The 13878-nt window shown below is 41.4% G+C and overlaps 1 protein-coding gene across 1 annotated transcript in view; it reads right to left on the bottom strand.

Moving 5' to 3' along the window:
* Positions 1-1570: 1570 nt before the first annotated feature.
* Positions 1571-13878, bottom strand: part of espn (espin) — a 159056-nt gene continuing 146748 nt past the window's right edge. The window contains exons 12-14 of the mRNA XM_060852005.1: positions 10777-10856; positions 10660-10671; positions 1571-2501 (exon numbers count right to left, since the gene is read on the bottom strand). Of these exons, the coding sequence (XP_060707988.1) occupies positions 2351-2501; positions 10660-10671; positions 10777-10856 (243 nt within the window). The 3' untranslated portion in view covers positions 1571-2350. The remainder of the gene's footprint in view (positions 2502-10659; positions 10672-10776; positions 10857-13878) is intronic.

Here is a 13878-nt window from a genome sequence, read left to right as displayed (position 1 = left end):
CTAGAATACTATGTCCTATATCCACCCTGTTATAGGAAGGATATTATTAAGCTGGAGAGGGTTCGGATGTTGCCAGGTATGGAGGTTTGAGTTATAAAGAAAGGCTCCATAAATTGTCACTTTTTTCACTGGAGCTTAGGAGGTTGAGAGGTGAACTTATAGAAGCTTATAAAATAATGAGGAGGTATAGATAGAGTTAATGGTAGTTGTGTTTTCCCTAGGATGGGAGATTTCAAGACAGGGGGGCACATTTTTAAGGTGAGAGGAGAGAGATTTGAAAAAGACATGAGGGGCAAATTTCTTTACACAGAGGGTGGTTTGTGTGTGGAATGAACTTCTTGAGGATGTGGTGGAAGTGGATTCAATTACAACACTTCAAAGACATTTGGATAAGTCCATAAAGGTTTGGAGAGGTATGGGTCAGGAGCAGGTAGGTGGGACTAATTTAGTTTAGAATTATGTTTGGCAAAGACTGGTTAGACTGAAAGGTCTGTTTCTGTGCTGTATGACTTTACGTGGGACTAGATTAATTTAAGATATCTGGTTGGCATGGATGAGTTAGACCAAAGGGTCTGTTTCTGTACTGTACAACGCTATGATGTTATAACCCTATGATGATGGTGCAGAAACAAAATGGTAATCAGAAAGTTATTTCAGTGATTTATTTTAAACGGTCAAGATATTTTGGGCAAGAGACACAGCTGCTGAGAAACTAACTGCACAAGGATGCAAAATAAAAAGACGCAGAAAGATCTTCAGTTGTGGAAAATAGGCTAATGGCAATGATATCTGTACCACTTTTTCCATTACATTGTTATGGCATCCAAGAAAATATATAACATTCACAAACTGTGTTGTAAATAACATCACAAGCATATCTTTACAAGAGACACATCCCTTGTGTGCACATTAATGTCTGGAGAACAACTATGCTACACATAAGAAAAATAAGTGGTCATTCCTTGATTATATACAACATTGATAGATATGCAATGTGCCAGAATCCAGACAGGAATTCCTACAATTGTGTTTATCTATCATGTCATCATTGCTCAGAGATAAACCATTCCTTTGAACAACCCTATTAGGCAACTAACAGAGTAAGTAGTGCTGTTCAGTAAGGTTTTGATATGGACTCAACTGTTTCACATCCCCATATCTGCTAAGCTGGGTTAAGAAGTGTATTATATGTAGTCGCTGGTACCTCTCTCCTCTGCCCTGTCAGTGCTGATACTGAGGTATGAATCCACAGACGTTAAACAGCCTCTTTATCTAAGCTGAAACGCTAGCTGCAATTGTACAACCCACCTTTATTCCCTATCTAAGTTCATGCATGGCTGTGGTCCTATTCATGACAATGGATTTTAATGGGGTATGTGACAAACTATGGCAGGGATTACAACTCTATGTCGGCAAGAGACATCAGGAGTTGGGAGCCGATCTTCACTTTGCCTTCCCTGAATCTATGATAAGGAGGTGCCGGAATTGGATTGGAGTGGACAAAATCAGAAATCACATGGTAGCAGGTTATAGTACAACAGGTTTATTTGAAATCACAAGCTTTCAGAGCACTGCTCCTTTATTAGGTGACTTCACCTGGTGAAGGAGCAGCGCTCCAAAAGTTTGTGATTACAAATAAATCTGTTGAACTATAATCTGGTGTTGTGTGGCTTCTGACTTTACTCTGAATCTAATACGAGCAGTGTGATGTCTAACAGACCCAGCTGAGGTGAACTAACCAGGAAATATCCCAATTCAGTCTTCTCTGTTGTAAACTTCAGCAGTTCATTTACCATCTGAGTTTGTGCTTACTCTCATTAACATATTTAATAAACACAAACTAAATTAATTATCCAACACATTCAACATGCAAGTAGGCCAGAAATGTGTTTGTCTGGCATACTCCACAATTTAAAATCAGACTGTCATTTCACAGATCAAAAAAGGGATTAATTATATCGGGAATATGTTGTTGTAACTGTTTCGTTTTAGGTTGTGAACATACAAACCATTATCATCATGACAGTAACCAGCTCTGAACACTCATCCCACAACAAAATATTGTGCTCAAGAAATTAATATGGGAATGCTGAGAACTGGAGATAGTGGGACATATGTGAGAGATGCAAATACAGGTAGAAGCATGAAAGAATCCTCTCAAACTTTGAAATTTTGGCTTGTAACTTACAGAGGCGTGACATGATCTGAAGAAAGAGCTACTGATTAACAATGGTCTCTACTGCATTGGGCCCAGCATGTGTAGCATGAGTTAAACCTTCAGATCTGCAACCTACTGAACAGCACAATCTACGCTACAGCCGAAATGGAAGATGCCTCTGAGGGAAGAGTCTTATTCCTGCTTTGCTTGGTCTCCTTTCTTCAGGATGAGTTGTCGTTGCCAAGGTGCCAGTTTCGATTCATCATAGCCAAGATTCCGCAGTAGCTCGGACTGTTCCTTACGTTTATCTTCTTCATCCTTCTTCAATTTCTCGTCCTCTAGCCTAATGTCAAAGTTAAAAATGCATCACCAATGTTACATAATTACTGTGAGATATATGCATCTACTGGGTCTGAAACTCTTTCATTAATTCCTCTTGATCAGCAACCTTGAGAAATAACTGATCATCCTGTCTCCACATCCAAATTCCCAGTAATTTTCTCTCCTCCTATTCTGACAATTCACATTTGCAGATTTAATATTCCAAGAATGTATCAGTCAAGCACTGTTTTCATGTCCCTAGTTACAGGCTGCTCAACTCTGAAGCTGGGAGAAATGAGGTGACCTTGGAGCTATGATTCCTGAAGTTCTCCTTTACTGGGATTTTCCTCACTTCCTATCTGGATATATTGATAGAGATCAATTATAAGGATTAGTCAACAACTCCACTGTCATAGTCATAGAGATGTACAGCATGGAAACAGACCTTCAGTCCAACCCATCCATGCCGACCAGATATTCCAACCCAATCTAGTCCCACCTGCCAGCACCCGGCCCATATCCCTCCAAACCCTTCCTATTCATATACCCATCCAGATGCCTTTTAAATGTTGCAATTGTACCAATCTCCACCACTTCCTCTGGCTGCTCATTCCATACATGTACCACCCTCTGTGTGAAAAAGTTGCCCCTTAGGTCTCTTTTATATTTTTCCCCTTTCACCCTAAACCTATGTCCTCTAGTTCTTAACTCCCCCACCCCAGGGAAAAGACTTTGTCTTTTTATCCTATCCATGCCCCTCATAATTTTGTAAACCTCTATAAGATCTCCCCTCAGCCTCCGAGGCTCCAGGGAAAACAGCCCCAGCCTGTTCAGCCCCTCCCTATAGCTCAAATCCTCCAACCCTGGCAACATCCTTGTAAATCTTTTCTGAACCCTTTAAAGTTTCACAAAATCTTTCTGATAGGAAGGAGAACAGAAATGCACACAATATTCCAACAATGTCCTGTACAGCCACAACATGACCTCCCAACTCCTGTACTCAATACTCTGATCAATAAAGGAAAGCCTTCTTCACTATCCTATTTACCTGCGACTCCACTTTCAAAGAGCTATGAACCTGCACTCCAAGGTCTCTTTGTTCAGCAACACTCCCTAGGACCTCACCATTCAGTGTATAAGTCCTGCTAAGATTTGCTTTTCCAAAATGCAGCACCTCACATTTATCTGAATTTAACTTCATCTGCCACTTCTCAGTCATTGGCCCATCTGGTCAAGATCCTGTCATAATCTGAGGTAACCCTCTTAGCTGTCCACTACACCTCCAATTTTGGTGTCATCTGCAAACTTACTAATTGTACTCTAATGCTCGCATCCAAATCATTTACATAAATGACAAAAAGTAGAGGGCCCAGCACCGATCCTTGTGGCACTCCACTGGTCACAGACCGCCCAAACTGAAAAACAACCCTCCACCACCACCCTCTGTCTTCTACCTTTGAGCCAGTTCTGTATCGAAATGACGAGTTCTCCCTGTATTCCGTGAGATCTAACCTTGCTAACCAGTCTTCCAAGTGGAACCTTGTCGAACACCTTACTGAAGTCCATATAGATCACATCTACCACTCTGCCCTCATCAATCCTCTTTGTTACTTCTTCAAAAAAACTCAATCAAGTTTGTAAGGCATGATTTCACACACACAAAGCCATGTTGACTATCCCTAATCAGTCCTTGCCTTTCCAAATACATGTACATCCTGTCCCTCAGGATTCCCTCTAACAACTTGTCCACCAACGACATCATGCTCACTGGTCTATAGTACCCTGGCTTGTCCTTACCACCCTTCTTAAACAGTGGCACCACATTAACCAACCTCCAGTCTTCCGGCACCTCACCTGTGACTATCGATGATACAAATATCTCAGCAAGAGGCCCAGCAATCACTTCTCTAGCTTCCCACAGAGTTCTCAGGTACATCTGATCAGGTCCTGGGGAATTTATCCACCTTTACCCATTTCAAGACATCCAGCACTTCCTCCTCTGTCATATGGACATTTTGCAAGGTGTCACCATCTATTTCCCTACATTCTATATCTTGCATATTCTTTTCCACAGTAAATACCGATGCAAAATACTCGTTTAGTATCTCCCCCATTTTCTGCGGCTCCACATAAAGGCCGCCTTGCTGATCTTTGAGGTGCCATATTCTCTCCCTAGTTACCCTTTTGTCCTTAATATATTTGTAAAAACTCTTTGGATTCTCCTCAATTCTATTTGCCAAAGCTATCTCATGTCCCCGTTTTGCCCTCCTGATTTCCCTCTTAAATATACTCTTATTGCCTTTATACTCTTCTAAGGATTCACTCAATCTCTCCTGTCTATGCCTGACATATGCTTCCTTCTTTTTCTTGTCATGGCATCATGCCACCACTTTGATTCAGACAGCTTACTGGATGGATATTGGTTTATTTTTGTTAAGACATTTCTATGTTGCTATATATTATGTAGAATTCAGTATTCCCGTGGCAGATTCTGGTTACCAGTTGGAGAACTGCGAAGAGACGAGCCTTGCTTCAGTGGAGTAGGCCTGACCTGATAAATGCTTGATGGTCACTTGGGTGGCCAGTGCTGAATCCTCCCTTCTCCCCATCCATGACGCTGGAGGGAGAATTCAGACCTCTCCACCATCACCCTCTTGGGAGCTGCTGGCCAATCAGAGGCTGCCTGTTTCTCCATTGCCAGTCAGTACCATCCAATTGCACTGGATGCTGCCAGCAACACACCCAATAAGGGCCCAGTATCAACCAGAGACCCAGCTAGAGGTGAGTAAGGCCAGGTGTAGGAGCAGAAGTAGGGTGGCATGGTGGCTCAGTGGTGAGCACTGCTGCCTCACAGCACCAGGGTCCCAGGTTTGATTCCAGCCTTGGGTGACTGCCTGTATGGAGTTTGCACATCCTCCAGGTGCTCCAATTTCATCCCACAATCAGGTGAACTGGCCATGCTAAATTGCTCCTTAGCATTAGGTGCATTAGTCAGAGGGAAATGGATCTGGGCAGGTTACTTTTCAGAGGATCGGTGTGGACTTGTTCTGCCGAAGGCCTGTTTCCACACTGTAGGGAATCTAATCTAATCCAGTCTGCTCTGCTGTTCAAGAACATGATTGATCTGATAATCCTCAATTCCACTTTCCTGCCTTTTCCCCATAATTCTCACTTATTTTATTCATAACTTTATGTCACATCTTTAAAGAAAATCAATGACCCAGCTTCAACAGCATTCTGTGGTAAAAAGTTCTTCAGATTACCTCTGAAAGAAGAAATTCCTCCTTATCTTTGTTTTAAATGGGTGACCCCTTAATCTGAGATTGTTCTGTCTGGTCCTAGAGTCTCCCATTCTGACCTATCAAACCCTCGATGAACCTAGTATGTTTCAATAAAGTTGCCTCTCATTCTTCCAAATGCCAATGAGTACAGGCCCAACCTACTTAACCCCTCCCCCTAAGACAATCCCTCCATACCCAGGATCAGCCCAATGTACCTTTTCTGCACTGTCTCTGATGCCAGCTCATCTTCTTTTCAATAAGGGGCCCAAAACGGTTCACAGTATTCTGGCTGTGGACTGATTAATACCCTGTATTGCTTTAACAAGGCCGTCCGACTTTTATACTCTATTCCCTTTAAAGGAAAAGCCAACATTCCACTTGCATACTATCTAATGAATTAGAATATAAGTTTTTTTTTTGTGATTCATGCACTTGAATACCCAGATCCCTCTGTTTTATGGCTTTCTGCAGCCTTTCCCCAATTAAGTAATACCCAGCTATTCAAATTGTCCAAGTGCATGACTTTTATTTTTCTATATAATATTCCATGTACAAAGTGTTCACTTAAACTGTTGACATCTCTCTGCGGACTCTGTGTTTTACCTCACCACTTGCCTTCTCACTTATGTTTGGATGGGAAGAGAAGGGCAAGCCGCACACCACCAGTGAGGCAGGGATGTGACTCTCAGTGGGAAGACGCACTTCCTGTAATTGAGATCCTCGATTATGTACTAAAATGTCTTTGAAAATCGGTGCACTCCCCAGGAGGATATTGTCAAATATGATGGTATTTACTGGTCAACCTTCAGGTCAAAACCCATGCAAGTGGCTAAGAGGCGGCACGGTGACTCAGTGGTTAGCACTGCTACCTCACAGCGCCAGGGACAGGGTTTCATTCCAGCTTTGGGTGACTATCTGTGTGGAGTTTGCACATTCTGCCTGTGTCTGTGTGAATTTCTGCTGGGTGCTCTAGTTTCCTTCCACACTCTAAAGATGTGCAGGCTAGGTGTATTGGTAAATGTGGAGTTACTGGGATAAGGTGGGAGGCTGGGTTTGCGTGGGATGTTCTTCGGAGGGTCAATGCAGACTCGATGGGACGAGCGGTCCCTTTCCGCACTGTAGGGTTTCTATGATTCTAAGTTCAAGAGAATCTGCAACCCACTTCAAAACTAGGGTTTACTGCAGGTGCAACTAAATCAGGTCTGCAAGTTATCAGCTGATTGGTTGCCTGCCACCCAGAGGAGAAAGTGAGGACTGCAGATGCTGGAGATCAGAGCTGAAAATGTGTTGCTGGAAAAGCGCAGCAGGTCAGGCAGCATCCTGAAGAAGGGCTTATGCCCGAAACTTCGAATTTCCTGTTCCTTGGATGCTGCCTGACCTGCCTGCCACCCAGGCCCACGCCCTAAACCTATCCCTATAACCCTACATTCCCATGGCTAATCCACCTAGCCTGCATATCCCTGAACACTATGGGCAACTTAGCATGGCTAATCCACCCAGCCTGCATATCCCTGAACACTATGGGCAATTTAGCATGACTAATCCACCCAACCTGCATATCCCTGTACACTATGGGCAATTTAGCATGACTAATCCACCCAGCCTGCATATCCCTGAACACCATGGGCAATTTAGCATGACTAATCCACCTAGCCTGCATATCCTGAACACGATGGGCAATTTAGCATGGCTAACCCACCTCGCCTGCATATCTCTGAACACTATGGGCAATTTAGTATGGCTAATCCACCTGTCCTGCACATTTCTGAACACTATGGGCAATTTAGCCTGGTTAATCCACCTAACCTGCACAACCTTGGACTGTGGGAGGAAATCCAGAGTGACCCAGAGTGTAACACACACAATCATGGGGAGGATGTGCATACTTCACATAGTCGCTTGAGGGTGGAATTGAATCCAGATCCTTGGTGCTGTGAGGCAGCAGTGCTAACCACTGAGCCGTTGTTGATGACACAGGCTTTCTGCCTGCCAACAGCTATGTAATTGGTTCGAATTGAACAGCTTGTGGGTGTGAATGATAGTGTCAGGAGTCTTCTCTCTCTGCCTGCAGGAAAAAAAACTGAAGTCTGAATGAGATCAGTATATCTTTTCTTACCAGTTGCTGTAAGCTGTTGCTTTTATCAAACAACTCAGAGACCTTATAAGTTGTGAATTAGTTGCTCTGAGCCTCCTGCAAGTGCATGTGGGGAAAAGACTTTGAGAAGCAGCAAGTCCTGGCAAGCTAAAATGATTATCTCAGCAAACCCTATGGACGGGGACCACTGAACTGTACGCCCAGCATTTCCCTCCCCCCATGACATTAATTTTGTTGTGTCTATGTGTATTGGGGAGGATGGAAGCAGGTGGGGGAGTTAGAGGTAGTTTATCAGGAAGTTTGAGTTCCAATCAATAGAGTTATATGTTGACAGTTTATAACTGTTTACATATAGCTTTGATCTTTTATTTGGTCTTAATATTTCTTAAGAACAGAAACCTGTATGTGTTTATTGTCAACTTGGGTATAAAGGACAACTAAATCAGGGAATTTTGTGTGATTTAATGAAATCTTTAAGTTCTGTGATATAGCCAGGAATAGTGGGCTTGATTTCCAGCGTGCTTCCCCAGTGAGGCACATCTTCATAATCCAATATGGTCAAGGAAAGCTAATTCATGGTCTAACTAGAACAGGGGTCGGTTAGCTTCACACTGTAAGTTCATTGATTGGTGATTGCTACTAGTTTAACTGTCCACTGTAGGTTAGTTTCAGATTGAAGGTAAATCGGGGAAATGTTTACAGCTTACAAACTAAAAGACCAGTATGAAACTTTTAAAGACCAAATTAAGAACAAAGTAATTAAAATAGAAATGCAGGGCCAGACACTGTGTTGTTAACTGCGTGATGTGGGAACTGGTTGACTTCATTATAGTTCATAGTAACCAGATCTGTAGCAAGTATTGGTTGATTGAAGAAATCTTGCCCTAAGTTGATGAGTTGGAGTCTGAGCTTTGAACACTGCGATACATCAGGGAGGAGAGATTCTTCGACATTGTGTTTCAGGAGGCAGTCATATCCTTCAGATGAACTACCTCGACCTCAGTCAGAGGTCAGGAACAGGAGGGTGTGACTACCAGTGAGGCAGCTTCAGGGATCCAGGAGGTAGTGCTGAAGGAGGCCCAGCCATTGAGCTTGTCTAACAGGTTTAAGAATCTTGCTCCCTGTTTGGATGAGAGCTGGAGCTGTGGGGATAATGAGCAAACTGACCATAGCACCATGGTATAGGGAGCTATTTAAGACAAAGCAGAAAAGAGAAGGGTAGCTATAATCAGTGCTGGTATCGTCAGGACAAAAGACAGTATTCTCTATAGCTAGGATCGAGAGTCCAGATGGCTGTGTTGCCTGCCTAGTGCACAGGTCCAAGATATCTCATCTGGGCTGCAGAGGAACCTAAAGTGGGAGGGGGAAGATCCAGTTATCATGGTCCACGCAGATACCAATGATAAAGGTAGAAAGAGGAAAGAAGTTCTGTGGAAGTAAATATGAGCAGTTAGGGGTTCAATTTAAAAAGCAGAACCAAAAAAAAGGGACAACACAGTGGCTCAGTGGTTAGCACTGCTGCCTCACAGCACCAGGGATCCAGGTTCAATTCCACCCTCAAGCAATTGTTTGTTTAGAGTTTGCACATTCTCCCTGTGTCAGCGTAGGTTTCCACCAGTTGCACTGGTTTCATCCCACAATCCAAAAATGTACAAGTTAGGTGGATTGGCCATGGGAAGTATTAGGTTGGGAATGGGTCTGGATGGGATAATCTCTGGAGGGTCAAAGTGGACCAGTGCCCTTTTTTCATACTGTTGGGATTCTATGAAGAAAGGTGATCATTTTTAGATTACTACCTGAACCACAAGCAAATTGGCACAGGGTCAACAAGATTAAAGAGGTAAATGTACGGCTTATGGTAATGGGTTCGAATTCATGGGACATTGGTACCAGTACTGAGGAAGGAGGGAGCTGTTCCAATGGGAATCGTGCTGGATCCAGAGTCCTGGCAAATCACATAACTCGGGCTGTGGATAGAGCTTTAAATTAAACACTGGAAAGTGGATTCAGTTGCATGGAAATTTAAGGAAAAAGTTAAAGGAAAGGAGGGCCCAATAGAGGTTATTAAAGTTTCTAGAACAAGTGATAGGACAGAGAGTATGGAAAGGGTCATAAATCTAACTTCAGGCACAACAGATGAGGGGGCAACTGTAAGAAGTGGGTCAGTCAACACAAGACTGAGGGTGTTGTACTTAAACACCACGTCATAATAGAAGGACGGTAAATGAGCTTGTAGCACAGAGTTAAAGTGGCAGGTATGATATTGTGGGAATCAGAGAGGTGACTGCAGGGAGATCAAGGTTGGGAATTAAATATCGAAAGATGCCCATCTTACTAAAAGGACAGGCAAATGGACAGAGGGGATGGAGTTGCCTTGTTAAGAAGATAATCATTTCCAAATATAGCTACTAGCAATGTGGACCCTTTCCCCTCTCTAGCTGTTACCTGTACAGTATCATATTAGAAAAAGATGTTTTTGTGTTTATATGGAGTTATTCATTCAGCCACCTTCAAGTCAGCGATCTTGTACCGAAAATGATCCTTGACAATTCAGTTTTTAGTTTAGAAATTCACAGTACTAGGGCACAAATCATTGGGCATTGTCCTTTGGAATTAACTGGTACAAAACTAATACACAGTCAAGTCTCACCCTCTGTGAAAACTTTGTGTTTTTCTCTTTGTTGGTGTGTTATGGGCTAGCACTAGAAGGAAATGCAATTATTTTTTTAAAATTCACATTTATTAATGAAGGCTTCTGTTTAATATTTCATATTCACATAGAAAATTAGTAAAGGATTACTCACCTCTTTTTCTCCCTGGGGGGTAAGGGAAAGAAAATAAGACATAAAATTAGATATTGCAAAATGTATCGGATTAAAATTTTAGACAAATGCATCTCTTCATATCTCAGGACCACATACCTTTCTTCATCCATTTTCTTTTTGACGATATCCCTCTTCCATGCTGGCATATTAGCAAAACGAGCTTTTTCCTGCTCTTCCTGCACAGAAAAATGGAGATGGGTCAACATGGTCTTCTATCAATTGGGAAACACAGGAGGAGGCCATTCAGTTCATCACTGTTAAGAGTGATGCTTCAAGAAAGAGCTGTCCAATTGATGCCATTGTCCTGCACTTTGACCTAACTCTTAATTTTTTTTAATCCAATTTCTTTTCGAAGGTTCAGGTTGAATTAGTTTCACTACATTTTCAGACATCCTTTGCTGTTATAAATGCTAATCTTTGTTTTACCAATTACCTCAGTCATTTGAAGACATTTAAAATGTGAAATGCTTGAGACTGTAACATATTGACTCAATCTCTTTACCTTTCTTCAGATAAAAAAAACTTTCTTTGATTAAAATGGCTGCCATTTTTTTACCACCTCAGTCTATTTATTAAAGTTTTATCCAGTCCTGATAAAAGGTCATCAACATGAAAACTTAAGTCACAAGTCTGGACTTCTTTCTTTATTTTTTCATATTTCTGCCTGTATGTTCTATGTTTAGGTTTATTTTTCTGTGTTTTAAGATGGTGCCAGAGAATGCCGACACTATACAACATGTTCCACTGTATTTTGTAACAAGACACATGTGACAATAAATAAATCAATATCAAAATAAAACAAAAATTGCTGGAGAAACACTGCATCTGTGGAGAGAAAGCAGAGCTAATTTTCTATGTTGGGACCCTTCTTCAGAACGTGAAACATTGATTGTTTCTCACCTCAGAGGTGCCACCTGACCTGCCAAGTATTTCCAGCATCTGGTCTTTATTTCAGGATTCCAGTGATTGTCTTTGTGGTATCATTTTATTAACGTTTCTTACATTATGGCACTGACAACTTGAAAAGTAGTTCATGGGCCCTGCAGCATTTTTTTTCTCATTCTTTCACGCAATGTGGGGGTCACTGGCAAGGGCAACATTTGTTGCAATCCCTAATTGCCCTGGATCTGGGTGACTGCCAGGCTGCTTCAGAGGGCAGTTAAGAGTCAACTACAAATGTTAGAATCTATATTGAAAACAAAACAGTTCTGAAAATCACAGTGGGTCAGGCAGCATCCGTGGAGAGACAGCAATCTAACGTTTCAAATCCAGATGACTCTTCATCTCGACTTGAAATGTTAGCGTGCGCTCTCTCCATAGATGCTGCCTGACCCACTGTGATTTGCAACCACGTCACTATAGATTTGGAGTCACACGTAGGCCAGACCAGGTGAGGACAGGTTTCCTTCACTAAAAGGGGCATTAATGAAACAAAACAGGTTTTCAAACAACACTCAGTCATGGTTTTGTGGTTTCTCAACTAGCTTTCTATTTTAGTCATTGAATTTAAATTCCATCAGCTGGATGGATGGAATTTGAAGCCATGCTCTCAGAGAATTACATTGCCTCTCCAGATGATTAGTCCAGTGACATTACTACTATATCATCTTCTACCCAACACTGATATCCTGAGGATGTGAAAGGTGGTAACGAAATGAAAATTCTTTCTAATGAAAAGTCACAAAACTCAAAATGTTAACTCTGCTTTCTCCCCAATGATGCTACCTGATCTTTGGAGTTTCTCCAGCAATTTCTGTTTTTGTTTCAGATACCCAGCATCCAAGTTCTTTATTATATTCTTTCTTTCTTATCTGTTAAAGTCTATTATATTTAATTGAGTCATCATACTGCAGATTTCACATCACTGTAGAGTAATCCCAGCTTCTCATTGTTGTAATTATGTCCAGTGTAACAAATAAATTTGAGTTTCAGTCTCTGGTGTGAGATTACTTCGAGAAAGTTTAGCTTCTCACAGGCTGTCAAAAACTTGTAAACAGCGCAAAACACTTTTCAAAGTTCTCTAAAATGAAAGATTCAAAAGGTTTCGAGTGATTGAGCTAAAACAAATAAACTATATAAGGGAACATTGTGAGGCACTGAAGATTGTACAAAGGATTGGATCAAGCTATGTCTCCAAACTTTATTTTCCTTCATCATTAAATATATTAAGTTACGTAATGCAATTCCACCAAATTCATTGTATTCTTTCCAAGAGTCTGGTTTACCTGAAAACTAAGACAATACATTGTTTCAAATGCCCTCAGTAATATCGAACAGTGTAATGAATGAGATAATTCTGAAAGATGAGAACTTGATGAATACTCCTCCTGTTGAGTACCAAATGGTTCAAGCTAGCACTCCAACACTCGGACTTGCAGTGTCCCGACTCCAATCTGATGGTTTAATTTACAGAAGCCAGTAAGAAAAGCTGTGTTTCAATAATTAATGATTCCCCTGGGAATTGTCGCAATGTAAAAAAAACACAAGTGACGACCATGAGTAGCTTGGCAAAGGCCACTAGATTAGCAGTACTTTATTTCAAGATACAAGTTACACACCATTGTTACATCAAAAAAAAGTGACAACAAACTCGCTACAAGACATCTTCATACAATTTCAGTAAGACGTTTTCTTTATGCTGCTACTTAACCAGAATCATAGTTGTTAATCAGATGAAAATTCTCTTTTCCTGAATAGATACATTTTAGCTAAACTGAATAACACACTACTGTTCTCTCTTTTATGTAATGTCTTAATTATAAATAGATATTCTCATGTTTCACAAGTTTACTTAAGTCAGTTTCAAAGATCAAATTCAATTGTAGCAAGGAGGGTGCTCCACAGCAGATTACTTGAAGCGTTAGTGCATGAGCAGTTTTTATTCCTTAGACAGAAACAGAGAACACTGGTCAAATTCAGGAGATCTGGCAGTATCTGTGAAGGAAGAAAAATAAATGGAGTTAATGTTTCAAGTCCAGTGACTCTTCCATCCCAAAGAAGGGTCATATCAGACTGGAAACATTGACTCTGCTTTTCTCTCTATACAGATGCTGTCAGACCTGCTGAGTTTCACCAGCACTCTCTGTTTGTATCTCACTTTTCCAGCATCCCCAAATTTTGCTTTTATTATTAATTCAATGCCAGCCGTGGTCCAATGCTATTACTCTCAACTCACAAATTTTGAAAGTTCAAATCTCC

This window comes from Hemiscyllium ocellatum, chromosome 37 (assembly GCF_020745735.1).
Source record: "Hemiscyllium ocellatum isolate sHemOce1 chromosome 37, sHemOce1.pat.X.cur, whole genome shotgun sequence".
Lineage (NCBI taxonomy): Eukaryota > Metazoa > Chordata > Chondrichthyes > Orectolobiformes > Hemiscylliidae > Hemiscyllium > Hemiscyllium ocellatum.
This window is presented reverse-complemented; position numbering and strand designations above follow the sequence as displayed.